The sequence below is a fragment of the Vulpes lagopus genome, chromosome 22, assembly GCF_018345385.1.
Source record: "Vulpes lagopus strain Blue_001 chromosome 22, ASM1834538v1, whole genome shotgun sequence".
NCBI lineage: Eukaryota > Metazoa > Chordata > Mammalia > Carnivora > Canidae > Vulpes > Vulpes lagopus.
In genome coordinates this window covers 463,041-481,714 of record NC_054845.1, presented here as the reverse complement: position 1 = coordinate 481,714, position 18,674 = coordinate 463,041, and the positions used below count along the sequence as shown (strand labels likewise).

The window sequence follows — 18,674 nt, the reverse complement described above, 5'->3', positions numbered from 1 at the left end:
ACTCTCCAACTAACTTGAGGGTACTAATGCATTCTCAAACCAAAATTATTTTTAATCTATTCATTTAAAATAAAGATAAATATATTTCCTAGAACTATTTCCATAAAAATCTATTTTTTAACAAATAAAGGAAAGAAAATCAAAAAATAAAAATAAATAAAAAATAAAAAAATAAAGATAAATAAATAATTGGGGTCCCCAAATCAAAGAAACTACACCAGAAAAACAGAAGTCTAAAAAGATTGGGAACTACTAGCCTAGCATCCTAAAATCAAAATATTTTTGAGCGCAGTGTCAGTACTAAACTTAATCTTATTATACAGATTGTTATACCTAGCGATTTCTAAATTTCCAATAATTTTCACTCATTAATATGCACATAAATACAGATGTGCAGTAATTAGGCCCAAAGTACACAGCAAAAATGACAGAATTAGGAAAACAATTTAGGTACTGTTGTTTGATCCTAAATTTCACCTTTTCACTATTATGTATTGCTTTCAAAGTGATCTGAATTAGAAAAGAATATATAAAGTACATGAAGAAATCAATGTATAAAAATAAATTATAAACAATGAAAAAATTGAGGTCTAGGTTCAATGCATATATTTCTTCTTCTTCTTCTTTTTTTTTTTTTAAGATTTATTTATTTGAAAGAGAGAGAGAGGATGAGCAGGAGGACAGGCAGAGGAAGAGGGAATCCCAAGCAGGCTCCACGCTGAGTGCGGAGCCCAAAGTGGGGCTTGATCTTATGACCCAAGGCAAAACCAAGAGCTGAACACTATTACAAAACACAGTGGAGGCACTGTAGTAGAAAACTCAGTCTATGTCACATGGTGACTGCCTGTGCAGTGAGAACTGAAAGGAGTCTGCCGCCTACAACTCCTAGGACAGGCAGTGCCGACAGGACGGAAGGGCACATGCAAAGGCATGGAAGCACAGAGAATATGCGCTGCTGGCAATGAGGCTGGACAGACAGGAGCAAGATCAAGAATAACCGATCGTATTGTAAGAAGTTTACAGTTTATTTTATATGCAATGCGGAGTCACTGGAGAAAAAGCTAATTGGGAAAATGCCTGATCAGATATGGATGCTAGAAAGAGATCTCGGATTTTAAGGACATTATGCTATGTGAAAGAGTCAGAGGAAGACAAATACTGTGATATCATTCATATGGGGAATCTAAAGATAAACTTGTAAAAATGAGAGAATAAAACGATCATTACTAGGGGATAGAAGATAGGGAGGCAGGACAGATATTGTTTAAGGGTACACACTTGCAAAGAGGAGAAAGAAAGTCCTGGAGAGCTAATGCACAATACAGTCAATATTAACAACAGTATTGTATAATAACCATCAAACTTCCTGAAACTACAACCTAATTACCCCAACCACTAAAAAGAAATGGTAATTATGATAGAGATGCTAATTATTGCTACTATGGCAATATAAATGTATCAAATTAACATGCTATATGCCTTAAATTTACTTAATGTTACATGTCAACTATATTCTTATAAAAAAGATCTTTTATAAGAATGAGTTAGTGAGAACTGAAACTAAAGCAATATGGATATTTTAAAATGTGATTGCATTAATCCAGCGTAGAGATTCCCAACTTTTACCGAGGACATGCAAAATGGACGAAGTTCATGTTCACAAAACATCCCATAGACACCGAGGACTGTGTGTAATTCCTGACACACTCGCTCTAATGCTACCACTTCTTCTTCCACTTACAAAAAGCCAAAATGAAATGCAAGTTAGTGAAAGTGGCAATTACAGATTACTCCTCTAATTTTTTTAAGGTAAAACATTTGCAAGCTCTGGTACTTTACTAATATTAATACTGTGGCTGAAAGATACCTGGGTGGCACAGTGGTTAAGTGTGAACTCTTGGTTTTGGCTTGGGCCGTGATCTCTGGGTCCAGAGACCGAACCCCACGTTGGACTCTGTGCTCAGCACAGAGACGGCTTAAGACTCTCTCTCTCTCTCTGCCCCTTGCCCTCAAATAAAAAACCCACTGTGGCTGTGACTCACTGGACGAGGTAACAGAATCAAACATATTGCTAAGAGGGAACGAGCACGGGGATAAACTAAAGGATATGAAACAGACTTGATGTGACTTGGTAACTGTAAGTGGGGAGGAAGAAAAGAATTAGGAATGTGACTGAGTCCCTGGTATCAAGAACAGGGTCAGGTACCCAATGGGGCCAAATAAACAATCTGTGGACAGAGTGAACAGTTATAGAATACATTTTTCTGGAAAACAGTAACCCTAGTAGAATTGAAAACTATCTATTTTTAAAAATTAAGACTGCTGGTTGTCATATCACTACATGTGCTAGAAATTATAGTATTTGTCTACTCCTTTAAGAAATCCAAAGCAGCCTTTGTTTTTCTTTCATTTTTTAAAATATTATAGCTTGATATATAATTCATAAACCATACAGTTTGTCCATCCTAAGTGTACAAGCCAATAGTTTTTGGTATATTTACAGGGTTATGCAACCATCACAACTAATTTTAGAACAATTTTCTCATTCCAAAGAGAAACTCTGTACCCATTAGCAGTCACTCTCCATTCCCTGCCACCTTCACTCAAGACAACCACTAATATACTTTATGTCTCTATAAGTTTGCCTACTTTAGGTTTTTCATATAAATGAAATCATACATTACAGTCTTTTGTGAAAGGTTTCTTTCATCTAACGTAACATTTTCAAGGCTTATCCATGTTGTATCAGCATCTTATTCCTTTTTTAATGGTTAAGTAATATTCCATTTTATGGGTATACTTTTCAATTATGTTGTTTCCACTTTTCAGCTATTATGAATGATACTACTATGAACATTTATGTACAGGTTTTTGTGTGAAATACATTTCCATCTCTCTTGGGTATATTCCTGGAAGTGGAATTGCTGGGTAATATGGTAACTCTTTTTTGAGGAACTGTCAGCATATAATCTTTGCATTTCCCGTGTGTATGAGCGTAAAAAGACAAAGAAATGATGGCTTCTGATATTACAGCTGTTATTTTAAGCCAGTTAGTAGCTGGTGTTTTAAGGAACAATATTCAAAAGAGAGAAAGTAGGTAAGGTTGTGATTAATCTGCAACTGTATGGAATGAAGTATCCCTGCTTCATACCTTCCATATCACAGGTACTTTAAACAACTAACAGTTGAATAGTAACAATTTATTCATGAAAAGTTTATCTCTTTACAGCTATGCTACATCTCTAATACATACATGTAAATATATTTAAAGTAGTCAAGAAAATATTTCAAGAAAACTAACGTTTTAAAATTCCAAAATTTCCTACACTGAATACAGATACAAAGCCTGTGATAGTTCTAATGTAAACATTTTAGATTAGAGTGTTGCCTCAGGTAACGCCTAAAGATATAAATCTTAGCAGCTGCAAAGATGTTATTTCACTGCCTGACCTCTTGGGTAGCTAGTGCACAGAAATATAAAAAGATCACTTGAAGAAATGGGTTCTAAAAAAGCTGTCAAACATGAGAATCATTAAATGTGAAATTTCATTTTTAAATAAATACTGCTAGTGGTTCTAGAACATTATTTCACAGTAGGCAATTACTGCATCAGATTGAGGGACTAATTTAGGAGCATTTTCTAAATCAGCTGCAGTTGGGACAGCAATAAATGATTACAGAGGTCTGCCAACAAGTTAAATCCTTGCTATTGCTTAGGTAATTAAAGTTCATTTTCATAAACAGAACCCATTATTAAAACAGTGGATTAAAATTTTTTAAAAAGTGGAAATTAAGGATCTTTATTTTAAGAAACTTAATTTTTAAATACTGTACTTATTACTTCAGCAAATAGTTTCTAGTTTGCTTTCTCCATCAATTCTATATTATTTTCTAAAACAGATATTTTCTTTCCACTTCCTAAAGTTTTGCATATATTTTGCCCCAAGGCTGAAAAGCTTAACATGTGCTAAAAATACACACACATACTCCCATATGTTTTCTATCTAGGTCACACAAAGTTGGAGCATCTGGATGTGCCAAGTAAGAATCTGACTCTAGTCAGTATAATGATAGTCAGTATGATGACAGTGCAAAAACACCTCAATAAAAAATATATTATTACATGCACATCAAGTAATTGATTGACATTAGCCAAATATATCTTGCCACTCTTCCTATTTCATTGACATATACTATTTGAAGGAAATGATTAGATGACAATACTCAGTATTAAATTAGTAAACCTCAATCGTGAAGGCAATTTGTGATAGCAGGAAAGAGGAGGTCGCACAAGATGATACACAATTAATTAAAAAGCGCAGTGCTACTAAGACTGCCTGAGCACAGGTGACTCCTAGAATATGTAATAAAAAAGTATATATATTGGCCTAGAGTGCAATCAAACTTTCATACAAATTATATGCACAGATATACTAGTAAGTTCACATCTGAATTTCTTTAAAAAAGCTTTCACTACTTCCATTACAATATCATTACTATTGTTAAAAGAATATCACATTCTATTAACATCGTAAGCATTCATATGATTTGATTCTTGCTAAGCAGATTCAGACTTTTAAAAAGGATTCTATCTTGGTAAAATTTATTCAGCACAATTCTGAATTTAATATCTCTTATCCCTACTTTTACTCAGCTCAAGTATCTCTTATTTTATATTCAGTTTTTGAAATAGAGTATACAAAACTAGTTTTCCTGAAGATTATAAAGAAATTAGTAACAAGTAATTTCACCAACGGGCAGGGAGGCTTACAGGAGGTAGGCAGATAAGAGACAAAAATGAGAGTAATTTTTTCACCGTATCTTTTCATACTTTTTGGTTTTTGAACCCCGTAAAGGTAGGGTTTATTTTAAAACTTAAATAAAAACTTAAAAACATAAAGTTAATTTTTATCAAACTTTCAAAAGGAGATTGTAGATTACTCCTTGTGGTCTTTAAAACAAGTAAGATTATTTCCAAGATTGGATTAATTTTATCAGAAATGTTTTTCTTGCTAGACCCTCTTTCTCCATGCTTTGCAACTGTCTTGAGTACTGAACCAGCTACCTCTCTTATATAATCACTAAACATAATTTGGCCCATCCTCCAACTGCAATGAGAATTATCTTATTTTAGTTTCCTAAGTGTTCGTTCACAACCTCCTTAGGAGCTTCCTCAGTATAACATCAAACCGGCCCCTGTAAGCAGAAGGCAGGAAGAGATCCTAAAGACAGAGGTAGCCCGCCCCAGATTGGTAGGTAATGGTTTTAATAAGCAAGGAGACTCATGAGGCTGGTTTTGGGTGGCTGCAAGACATGTAGATCTATGCACCTACCCTCCCGAATTTAAAACGTCTGTATAAAGCCTTAACTGGGTTGTCTCATACAATGTCCATATGGTCTCAACAACACTTTACTCTCTTAAGGCTATGTCCTTGGAATAGCTCCCATTATGGGTATGGTAGGCAAGGCAGGCATTGGGGGAAGGTGGAACGGGAGGGGCCCACTGAGGAGCTACTGATTGTTCAGGGTCCAGCTCAAGGGTCAACAGGAGGTCATACTCTTGATTACCTCCTCCAACAAGAAACTACTTACGTCCTTTGGCCACATGGCAAGAAGTCCACACTCCCATATAAGGTATACAACAAAGTCCTTTAGAATCTAGACCTAAGCACCTATCCAGCCTCATTTTCTATTTTTATATACTGGCTTTCTCTGACCTCTGAGGACTCTTTGATCTTGCATGGCTTTTGAATGCCTCTGCCCAACTAATCTTTCTCAAAAACTAATTTCTAAGGCTTCCTCCACTGAAAAACCTTTTGAACCCAAGATGCATTTAATAACTGCCTCCAGAATATCCATACTTCTCAATATTGTTTACAGAAAACCCTTCAGGCTGGCCTTTCTGATAAGCTCTTTCATCTTAGAACCCTGAAGCAATCATTACTTCCACCCATACTTAACTTTACAGAAAAGGTTATGTGCAAATCAAGCTACTACTGCTTTATAGCACTATCTCATTTTGGCTCTTCCTCTTTGTTCTCCCACTGAAGAAGATCACTTTACCTCTTAATTTTGTTTTTCATGAGATTTTTCTTTTCCAAATTTGTTCATACTTCTAAATGAAGCTACCTCAACCATCTCTCCTGAAATGCAACTCCATCCTCCACATGGTTCTCTAGTTCTCTTTTCAGAGAAATAATGGACAGAAAATCCAGACCGAAGATCAATTAATAAGGAAATAGAGGACTTGAACAACACTACAGATGGACAGGCATGTACAGAACAATCCACCCAACAGCAGCAGAATACATATTCTTTTCAAACTCATACAGATCCTTTTCCAGGACAGACCAAGTGTTAAGACAAAACAAGTCTTCAATTTAAGCAGACTGAAACATACCAAAGAATTTTTCTAACCACAGTGGAATGAAACTAGAAATCAGTATGAAGAAAAGTGGAAAAAATTCACAGTATGGAGAAATTAAATAACACACTCTTAAACAACCCAGAGACAGTGTTTTTGTCTTGAAACAAAAAGAATATTAGAAAATACCTGAAATAAACAAAAACACAACATACCAAAACTTACAGGATACAGCATAAGCAGTACAGTTTATCCATAACAATAATGCCTACATTTAAAAAGATGTCAAATAAACAACCTAATATATACCTCAACGGGCTAGAAAAACAACAAACTAAGGCTAAAGCTAGCAGAAGGAAGGAAATAAAGATTAGAGCAGAGCAAAATAAAACAGAAAACATAAAAACAACAGGAAAAAAAAAAACCCTAAGACTTGTTTTGTTTTTTTTTTAATTTTTTAATTTATTTATGATAGGCACACAGTGAGAGAGAGAGAGAGGCAGAGACACACGCAGAGGGAGAAGCAGGCTCCATGCACCGGGAGCCCGACGTGGGATTCGATCCCGGGTCTCCAGGATCGCGCCCCGGGCCAAAGGCAGGCGCCAAACAGCTGCGCCACCCAGGGATCCCTAAGACTTGTTTTTTTGAAGAGAAACAAAATTGGCAAATTTTTGGCTAGAATAAGAAAAAAAAGACCCAAATTAAATTAGAAATGATGTGATATTTCAACTAATACCACAGGGGGGAAAAAATCATGAGAGACTATATGAACAATTACAAGCCAACAAACAGGATAACTGAGAGGGCTCAACTCCTAGAAACATACAACCTACCAAACCTCTATGAAGAACGAGTAAGTATGAACAGATTGTTACAACTAGTATAGAGATTGAATCAATAATCAAAAACCTTTCAACTAAGAAAGCCTAGGACCAGATGGCTTCACTGGGGAATTCTACTAAACATTTAACTAAGACTTAACACAAATCCTTCCCCAACTCTTCCAAAAAAACTGAAAGAAGAAATGCTTCAAAACTCATTTTACGATTCCAGCATTACCCTGATACCAAAGCTAGACAAGAACACTGTGAAGAAAGAAAAGTACAGGCCAATATCCCTGATGAATACAGATACAAAAATCCTCAATAGAACACTAGAAACTGAATCCAACAAGTATTAAACAAATCACACACTAATGGGATTCATCTCTAGGGTGCAAGGGCAGTTCAACATATGGATTTCAATTAAGGGAATATACTATATTAACAAAATAAAGGATAAAAATCACATGATTGTCTCAAAAGGTGCAGAAAAAGCATTTGACAAAATTCAACACTTTTCATGATTAAAAACAATAAAGGAATAGAAGGAAAGTAACACCACATAATAAAAGTCATCTATTAAAACTCCATTATAACCATCATGCTCAACTGAAAAGCATTTTCTTTAAGATCAAGAGTAAGACATGGACACCTATTCTTGCCACTTCCATTCATCACAAAACTGAAAGTTCTAGCTAAAGGAATTAGGCAAGAGAAAGAAATAAAAGGTATCCAAATCAGAAAGGAAGATGCAAAATTGTCCCTGTTTGCAGATGACATGATCCTATAAATGAGGAAAACCCTGAGAACTCCATTCAAAAACTGTTAGAGCTTAGAAATTCAGTAAGGTCGTAGGATACAAAAATCAACATACAAGGGGATCCCTGGGTGGCTCAACAGTTTAGCACCTGCCTTCAGCCCAGGGGGTGACCCCTAGGGTCCTGGGATCGAGTCCCACATCGGTCTCCCGCATGGAGCCTGCTTCTCCCTCTGCCTGTGTCTCTGCCTCTCATGAATAAATAAATAAGATCTTTAAAAAAAAAATCAAAATACAAAAAACAGCTGTGTCTATACACTAACAATGAGCTGAGAAAAACAATTAGAAAAACAATTCCATTTACAGGAACACCAAAAAATAAAATAAAACAAAATACTTGGCAATAAATTTAACTAAAGAGGTGAAAGACTTGTACACTGAAAACTACAAAACACTGATGAAAGAAATTAAAGATGACAAATGGGAAGGCATCCTATGTTTATGGGTCAGAAGATTTAATATTAAAAAAAGGAGATTTAATATTGTTAAAATGTCCATACTACCCAAAGCAATCTACAAATTCAATATAATTCCACCAAAAATCATAATGACATTCTTTACAGAAAGAAAAACACACTAAAATTCATGGAGCCACCAAAGAGCCAAATCAATCCAGAGATAAAGAACAAAACTGGTTTTCAAAATATATTACAAAGTTTCAAAATATATTACAAAGCTACAGTAAGCAAATAGTATGGTATTGGCATAAAGACAAATACAAAGGATAATGGAAAAGACTAGAGAGTACAGAAATAAATCCACACATATACGGTCAACAACTAATGTCTGACAAGGGCATCAAGAATACACAATGGGTAAAGAAGAGCCTCTTTAATAAGTGTTGGGAAAACAATATCCATATACAAAAAAATGAAACTGGACCCTTACCTTACATCATACACAGAAATCAATTTAAAATGGATGAAAGATTTATATATAAGATCTAAAGCTGTAAAACTCCTAAAAGAGAAGATGGGAGAAAAGCGTCATTGACACCAATCTTGGCAATTTCTCTGATAACAAACCAAAATTTTTGCACAAGCAACATAAGAAAAACAGACAAGAGGGACTACATCAGCACTAAAAATCCTTCCTCACAGCTAAGGAAGCTATCTCAACAGATGAAAAGGCAACGAATGAAATGGTAGAAAATATGTGCAAACCATGTATCTAATGATCCATTGCAAAGTATATAAGGCATTCCTACAACTCAGTATGTATGTATGTAAGTATGTATTTAAAGATTTTATTTATTCATGAGAGACACGCACACACAGAAACAGAGAGAGAGACACAGGCAGAAGGAGAAGCAGGCTCCATGCAGGGAATCCAATGCGGAACTCGATCCTGGAACCCTGGGATCACAACCTGAGCCAAAGGCAGACGCTTAACTGCTGAGCCACCCAGGTGTCCCAACAACTCAGTATTTAAAACACTAATAACAGAACTAAAAAATGGCTAAGAACTTGACAGACATTTCTCCAAAGAAGAAAATACAAATGGCCAACAGATATATGAAAAATTGCTTAATCTCACTAATCATCAGGTGAATGCACATCAAAACCACACTGAGAATACCACCTCACACTTGTAAGAATGGCTATTATAAAAAAAAAAAAAAGACAAACTTTTGTCTTTTTTACATTGGGAAAGATGTAGAGAAATTGGAACCCTTGTATACTATTTATGGGAATGCAAATATTATGGAAATAGTATGAATGTACCTCAAAATATTAAAAATAGAACTACCATATGATCTAGCAATCCAATCTCATGCCAGAGTATTTATTCAAAGGAGCTGAAAGCAAGGTCTGAAAGATATTAATATTAGCACTCTCAGGTTCACTGCAGCACTATAGCCAAGATGTGGGAACAACTTAAATGTCCACTGATGGATCAATGGTTAAAGAAAATACAGTATATACATCTGATAGAATATGATTCAGCCTTAAAAAAGAAGGAAATTCTACAATGTATGAGCAACATGGATAAATCTTGAAGATACTATGCCAGTTGAAATAAGCCAGTCACAGAAAGACAAATACTACAGGAGTCCATTTATATGAGGTACTTAAAACAGTTAAATTCATAGAATCAAGAATTGTGATGGTAGTTATGGGGGGGGCGCTGGCGAGGAGGAAAAAAGAATGGGCATCAAATTTCAGGTAAGAACAATTTAAGAAGTTCTTTCTAGAGATCTGCTGTACAACACTGTACCTCTAGTCAACAATACTGCATTGTACACCCAAAACATTAAGAGGGCAGCTCTCAGGTTAAGTGTTCTTAACAAAATAATGTTTAGAAAGAAGAAAAGAAAAGAAAAGAAAAGAAAAGAAAAGAAAAGAAAAGAAAAGAAAAGAAAAGAAAAGAAAAGAAAAGAAAAGAAAAGAAAAGAAAAAAAGAAAAGAAAAGAAAACCAAATCTACAGATTCTGAGCTTCCAACACTCCCATCAGCTGGTTTCCTGGTACTTCCTGATGGTCTTTCTCTTCCCATGGATCCTATTATATTAGGATAAATGTCCCAATAATAATATTTTTCTAATTTTGTGCCTCCTTTTAGAAAACAAGCAGTAAGTCTTAATTTAAGGCTTACAAGTAATAACCAGCCTAAAAATGATTAGCTTTTCTTTCTTCATTGACTGGTTAACAAAACCTCTGTGGATGAGGTAACAATAACTTCACTTTAAAACTTCAATTCTGGTTCAATTATATTATATTAGTTTTTTTTTTTTTTAGAGTGAAATCAAAATTATGTCAGAGTATTACACATGAAGGTAAATACATGTTAAAAGTGAAAGTCAGATACACTCATCCAGGGATAAAAAAGGGATGTTGTCTTACCATTTTCCTAACAGCCTGTAAATTAATCAGGTATCCTCAAATCTTTTCTTTTCTTTTTTTTTTTTTTTTTTAAGATTTTACTTATTTATTCAGAGAGAGAGAGAGACAGAGACAGAGACATAGGCAGAGGGAGAAGCAGGCTCCATGCAGGGAGCCCGACATGGGACTCGATCACGTGTCTCCAGGATCATGCTCTGGGCTGAAGGCAGCACTAAACCGCTGAGCCACTGGGGCTGCCCCCTCAAATCTTTTCTATTCATTTTCCACACAGTCAACCAGTTTCATTGATTCTTCCTCATAGGATCTATCACAGACACACTCTGCTTCCTATGTCCAATGTATTTATCCTAATTCAGTGCCTGGACTTTTGTTATGGCTTAAAAGCTCTCCTAGAATTATTCTGTGCACACTACTCCCAAATTAATTGTTAGTTTACTTGATCAAGTCACTTCTCTACTCTCAACTTTCTTTCTTTTTTTTTTTTAAAGAATATTTATTTGAGAGAGAGAAAGAGAGCGAGCAAGAGAGCACAAGCAGGGGGAGGAGCAGAGGAAGAGGGAGAGGCACGTTCCCTGCCATGCAGGGAGCCCCAGTCGGGCTCCATACGGGGCTCCATCCCAGAATCATGACCTGAGTCGAAGGAAGATGCTTAACTGACTGAGCCACCCAGGAACCCCTCTACTTCTAATTTTCTATGAAAAAAGGAAAACAAAAATGATTCAGCTTAGCATTCGAGACCCTTTATAATCTAATCTCAAATTATTTTTCACTATCTTCCTCTACTCCTGATTCACCTAAATTGACTTAATTGCCTCTAGCTGTGCTTCTGCACTTACCTACTCCTTCCTACCTTCTATGTTCACACTATTTCTCTACCTAGAATGATCCTGATCTATTTATCCACATTAACAAATTCTATAATCTATTAGCAAATACTGTAATAGAATACCCCTATGACTCACCCACAGTGGGGGGCGGGGGGGGGCGCCTGGGTGAGATCACTTTTACAGGTTGTGTTTACTCCACTGAATAAGTAACACTCACCTTTGCCTAGTGACCAAAGTCAGCCCTCCCTCTTCTGAGCTTTCTAGGAGTACCCAGAAGGAAAAGGAAGCGTCTCGGGTCTAAGAGCTGAAACTTGCTATCTTGCCACCCCTGTTCCAGTTGCTGTCTTTAATCTTTAGTGACCACATCTGCCAATATCTTAAGTGCTTAAATACCTATTATTCACAACCTAAAATGCACTAGTACTACCGATGTGATAGAGCTCTCCTTTCTTCCATGTTCTGAACCCTTGATTACACTCATGTACCACAAATTTTTTGAGCACCTACAGGAAAGACTACTGTAGGCTCCAGGAATACAGACGTGAAACAAAAGTAAAACACCTTTCCCCTCATGGAAATTGTATTCTAGAGACAGTAAATCCAGATTAAGTACATCATATAGCATATCAGATGGTGATGAGTTTTAATAAGAAAAATAGAGCAGGAAAATGGGGAGACGGCAAAAGAAATGGTTGCAATTTTAGGGTGACTAAAGAAAACCTGAGAACTTATAAAAGATGAGATTAAGCTTGATACACAGAAAAATGTTCCAGGCAAAGAAACTATAAATATAAAGGTCCCGAGTTGACAGTATGACTGCCAAGGTCAAGGAACAACAAGGGGGCTAGTTCAGCTGAAGCAAAGTGAGTAAGAGGAAAGAAATAAATGAGATCAGACATCAGTGATGGGTCAGATCATCTACAACAGGGGTAAGCAAACTACAGTCCAAAGGGCTGAATCCAGACTACTGTCTTAAATTTTTTTTTGAAGTTTTACTGTCTATGGCTGCTTTCATGCGACAATAGCATAACTGAATAGGTGTAAAAGACTGTATAGCCCACCAACTCCAAAATATTTACTATATGGCTCTTTATAAAAAAATAAGTTGGGATCCCTGGGTGGCGCAGCGGTTTAGCGCCTGCCTTTGGCCCAGGGCGCGATCCTGGAGTCCCGGGATCGAGACCCGCGTCGGGCTCCCTGCATGGAGCCTGCTTCTCCCTCTGCCTATGTTTCTGCCTCTCTCCCTCTCTTCCTCTCTCTCTCTCTGTGTGACTATCATAAATAAATAAAAAATTAAAAAATATAAGTTTACTGACCCTGATATAGAATTCATAGGCCATTTATAAAGGCTTTGATGTTACCCAGATGGAAACTCACTAAAGAGGAGTTGCATGATCTGACTTACATTTTTACAAGATCACTCTAGCTGTTGGGCTGGAAATAGACTAAAGACAACAAGGAAGGAAATGGGGAGATCCAATTAGGATACTATTACAAAAACCCAAATGAGAGATGATGGACCACAGTGGTAGTCATAGACATAGTGGAATCTAGTCAGATTTTACATATATTTAGAAGTAGATCTACAGAATTTACTCTTGAATCAAAGTGATAGAGAATCAGTAATCAAGGATAATCCTAAGGCTTTGGTTTATTAACTGAAAAAACAGAGTTCTCAAGTATTGATGGGAAGGGATGTGGAAAAAGTAATTCCAGGAGAGGAGATATAGAGCTCAGTTTTTGACATGTTAAATATAAGGAGTCTATTATTACTAAAATGCGCAGAGGTGTTCTGGGTGGTGATGTGAATTTGGAGTTCAGGGGAGAGTTTTAGAAAGGAGATAAAAATTTAGGAGTTGGGGGATCCCTGGGTGGCTCAGTGGTTTTGCGCCCGCCTTTCGCCCAAGGCACGATCCTGGAGTCCCGGGATGGAGTCCCGCGTGAGGCTCCCAGCGTGGAGCCTGCTTCTCCCTCTGCCTGTGTCTCTGCCTCTCTGTCTCTCTCCATGTCTATCATAAATAAATAAAAATAAATCTTTAAAAAAAATTTAGGAGTCATCAATATATAAACGATATCTAAAGTAAGTAAACTGAATAAATAGACTAAGAAAATGAAAAAAAATATATATTTGCTTGCTGTCTTCAGTCTGTATTTTTTTTTTTTTTTTTTTATTTATGATAGTTACAGAGAGAGAGAGAGGCAGAGACACAGGCAGAGGGAGAAGCAGGCTCCATGCACCGGGAGCCTGATGTGGGATTCGATCCTGGGTCTCCAGGATCGCGCCCTGGGCCAAAGGCAGGCGCTAAACCGCTGCGCCACCCAGGGATCCCAGTCTTCAGTCTGTATTAAAAAAAAGTAAATTCCAGGACACCATAAATTTATAAATTAGGATATGAACTAGAGGACTGATAACAGTTAGTAGAAAGAGAAACAGAAATAGGAAAAAATCAAGGTGTGTGGACATAGAAGGCAAGGGAAAAAGTGTTTCAAGTATGGAAAATCAACTGTGGCAAATGCTAAGTAAGATAAGGACTGAGAAGTGACCGCTGGATTTAGCAATGTGGAAGTCAATGGTGACCGTGACAACAGTAGTTTTGAGAGACTGGTAGAGAAAGCCTGAGAGAAAGTATGTTCAAGAGGGAATGGGAGGACAGTAACTGGACACAATGAATAAAGACAACTATTCAACAAGTACTGCCCAAGTGAAGGAATTGGCTTTTCCTAGGAACATGGGAAGTATATCCAAAGTGATGGAAGGGAAGGCTGAATGTATGGGCACAAATGCAGATAGGTGGGTGGATTGTGGTAGTTCTCTTTTGATTGTCTCAATTTTTTCACTAAAATAGGATGCAAGATCAGATGACAGTGAAGACAGAGGAAAAGGTGTGGGCTTTCTGAGGAGAGAAGAGATCAAAGAGCCATTGGGAACCTCACCATTCAATGGACCAGCAGCAACCACATCACTCGGAGACCTGTTAGAAATGTAGAATTTCAGGCTCCCCCTAACCTACTAATTAAGAATCTTCATATTAACAAGACCCCAGGTGATCTGCATGCACATTACATTCTGAAGTAGGTGACCAGTAAAGAAAATGCAGTGGAGAAACACAGTATGACTACCAGGCAGCACTGAGAGTAGTGATCATGAATTTATAGTGACACTACTCAGGATGAATGTGTTTTCTTCCAGCACACTCAGCTTGGTTCAGGCACCAAGAAGACAAAAAGATGGCTTTAACCAGGATTTGGTTAGTCAAACATGTACAGTTCAGTGAGAGAAAAACAATTGATAATTATCACCCTTATAATTTAAGAAGAGAACTGTAAACATCACAGATAAGAAACAGGTAAAAGACAGATCAATAGATCAAAGATCCAGTAGAGTCTGGACTGTTGGAAGGGAGTAAGCTATAGAGACAGAGGGTGAGGATCAGAGAGTGAAATACTTAACACTGGAATTATGGAGGAAGTACAATTTTTGGCAATGACAAGATCTATGGTATAGCCACTGGAATTAATGGCTGAGGTAGGTGGAGGAAAAAAAAAAATCACTGGAGAAAAGATAAAAGATTTGAGAAACTAGGAAGGACTATGTGGATACTGAAATTACCAGAGTAATAGTGAGCTAAGAGTCTAAAGGTCTGAAATTTAAATCTGAATGAGATTTTGGGTTGCAGAGGAAAAGGAGTGGTCTAGAAGCTAGAATGAGGCACGATGAGGTGATGAACAGATGACAAAAATCAGTCACCACTTGAAAGGGCTGCAGAAGATAGAGTGTTCTCAGAGAAAACCAGACTTCACAGCAAGAAGATCAAAGAAAAGGCTAAGAAAATAGGGATTTTACTCATGACTAATCATGAAATGGGGCATTTCAGAACATGGGGATATGTGAGAGACAGAGTTAGAGAAAACAATGATTTGTAGACAAAGACAGACCAGGGAGGTAATAGATGAGTTGCGAAGACTCAGGCTTCTTTTTAACAACTTACTTACAACTTACTTACTTACTTACTTACTTACTTTACTTACTTACTTACTTACTTACTTACTTACTTACTTACTTATTTATTTATTTATTTATTTATTTATTTATTTATTTATTTATGATAGGCACACAGTGAGAGAGAGAGGCAGAGACACAGGCAGAGGGGGAAGCAGGCTCCATGCACCGGGAGCTCAACGTGGGATTCGATCCCAGGTCTCCAGGATTGCGCCCTGGGCCAAAGGCAGGCGCTAAACTGCTGCGCCACCCAGGGATCCCCAAGACTCAGGCTTCTTGAGATGACTGACAAACAAAAGAAAAAAAAAAACCATGATGAGATTAGGGCTGGTAGTCCCAAAGCACTTTGCAATCACAAGACTCAGACTTTCAGGGGAAAGGCTAGAGGGGTCTTGCCAGGATTGAGAGTTCTGGGAATCCCATCTGACACCAGAAAAAAAAAAAAAAAAAGCATGGAGGAGAGAGGGATAGTCTAGTTCTCAGAGCAAAGTTTCCCTAATGGTAAATACCAATGGACATCTATACGCCATTGCTCTGAGTTCTCATCTGACTCTTAATCAATAAAAACCTAAGGAGAAGTTTTACCTTCTACATATTAGATATACTTTCCTTCACTCATAGGGGTTTTTTCCAGAGATTTTGCCGAACGTCTCCTGCCTTCCCACCTATATTTAGTACAGAATTAAATTGCAACTATAAAGAGGATATAAGTTTATTTCCATGAAGCTCTTAGGCCTTAGGCAGGTTCTCTAAACATTTTGTAACAGGTAAAGCAATGTTTTACCTGTCCAGAGCAAGAGAGGACTTTGGTGTATGGGGGTGAAATGTATTTCCACACACTGATCTATCCCAGCATCAGCCTCAGTCCAGCCTCCTCCAGCCAAGACACTTGTTAAACATCCACACAAAGATACAGATCAAAACACATCCACTGATGGATGAACAGTCTTCCTTGACTATTCTAGCCTGAAGTAATCTGTCCCTTCTCTTACTCTTCATAGTACTTATCAATATCATTTAATTATTTAAAAAGTTCTCATTATTCTTTTCATTTATTTAAATGTTCACATACTTTCATATCTTCTTCACTTATATCATTTCACAGCTTATATGTAAGCTCCCCTCCCATAATTATTCCATAGGCCATCATGTAATTACTCCATAGCACCTACTCCAAGCTCTGCATCTAGTATTTGTGGAAAAGCTATATAGCAAAGGAGAATGAATGTTGCAGAAAGTCTAAGAGATTTGAACTTTAGCTCATCTATAGTACATTAAACATTCAAGTTATTGGGCAATCCACTCAAATTCTTGGGGTCACATGAAGATAAAATGGAAAGGACCGAAATAAAAATACTCTGCTTGCTAAAAGGTCTGGGACAGAATAAAAAAAGTTTTCAGTGGTCTCTTCCAGATGTGAATATCTAGGAATCTAGGAGGTATAAATTCCTATTATTTTGTGATTTGAAATATGAATCACTTCTTTAGAACTTCTAAGTGACAGAAATGTGAAACTTCAATTCTGTAAAAAAGTAATGGAAATGCTCAAGATATATGTAGACATCCTGAAAAATCAAAGATTTAAAAAAAAAATCAAAGATTTTTAAGGGCACCTGGCTAGCTCAGTCAGTAGAATATATGACTCTTCATATTGGGGTTCAAACCCCATGTTGTGTGTACAGATAATTTTAAAAATAAAATCTTGAGAGGGTGGGGCAAGATGGGAGAGGTAGGCAAGATGGTGGAAGAGTAGAGGTCCTTAACTCACCTGGTCCCCCCAACTTACCTGGATAACTTTCAACCATCCTGAACACCTATGAATTTGATCTGACATTTAAAGAGAGAACAGCCAGATGCTGTAGAGAGAAGGGGTGGTCAATGGTGGGGCTTTCTACAAGTATTGCTGGTTTATATAAATTTGGGACTGAGCATCTTCTAGCATACAGAACTTAATACACTCAGAACCAAGACAATCAGCCTCTAGGATCCCTCAGGTAGACTACATTCTCCCTCCATACAGCTTCTTCACTACCACCATTTCACATTCCGCCCTCCCCTTTCTTTTTCTTTCTCCTCTTTACTAAGTGTTTTTTCTCTTTCTTTTTTTTTCTTTCTTTGGGCTTTTTGGTCTTTTATTTTTTACTGCTTTGTTTTAATTTTTTTTTCACTTTAGTGGTCCTTTTGTTTTATTTTGTTCTAATCTTTTCTGGCCTCCGACCTCCTAAGAATCATCTAGGGTGAAATTTACTTTGGTTGTGGTTGAAATTTGCGACTTAGCCTGCTCATACAGCCACTATGCACTGAACAAAATGAGTAGAAGGAAGGACTCACCAGAAAAGAATCAGAAACTACTCTCTGCCACAGAGTTACAAAATATGGATTACAATTTGATGTCAGAAAGCTTTAGAAGCTACTGAAATTATAAAGCTACTGGTCGCTCTGGAAAAAAGCATAAAGGACTCTAGAGACTTTGTCACTGCAGATTTAGATTTAATCAGGCCGAAATTAAAAATAAATGAGATGCAATCCAAACTGGAGTTCCTAACGATGAGGGTTAATGAGGTGGAAGAAAGAGAGAGCAACACAGAAGACAAGTTGATGGCAAGGAAGGAAGCTGAGTAAAAAAGAGAAAAACAATTAAGAGATCATCTGGAAAGGTTAAAGGAAATAAATGACAGGCTCAGAAGAAAGAATCTACGTATAATTGGGGTTCCAGAACAGAGGGCCAGAAAGCATATTAGAACAAATCATAGCTGAGAACTTAACTTCCCTAATCTGGGGGAGGGAAAGAGGCACTCAGATCCAGGAGATAGAGAGGTCTCCTCCCCAAATGAGTAAGAACCATTCAACACCTCGACATTTAATAGTGAAACTTGAAAATTCCAAAGATAAAGAGAAAATCCTTAAAGCAACAAGAGACAAGAGATTCTTAACTTATATGGGGAGAAATATCAGATTAACAGCAGACCTCTCCACAGAGACCTGGCAGGCCAGAAAGGGCTG

General features: G+C 37.0%; 1 protein-coding gene across 11 annotated transcripts in view; it reads right to left on the bottom strand.

Moving 5' to 3' along the window:
- PMS1 (PMS1 homolog 1, mismatch repair system component) overlaps positions 1–18,674 on the bottom strand; it is a 109,791-nt gene that overhangs the window by 32,005 nt on the left and 59,112 nt on the right. The window contains exon 5 of one of the 11 annotated variants that reach the window (XM_041737369.1): positions 15,815–15,956. The exons of the other annotated variants lie outside the window; for them this stretch is intronic. Coding sequence (XP_041593303.1) covers positions 15,939–15,956 — 18 coding nt within the window. The 3' untranslated portion in view covers positions 15,815–15,938. Of the gene's footprint in view, positions 1–15,814; positions 15,957–18,674 lie in introns of those variants that run through there. 11 annotated transcript variants of the gene reach the window in all.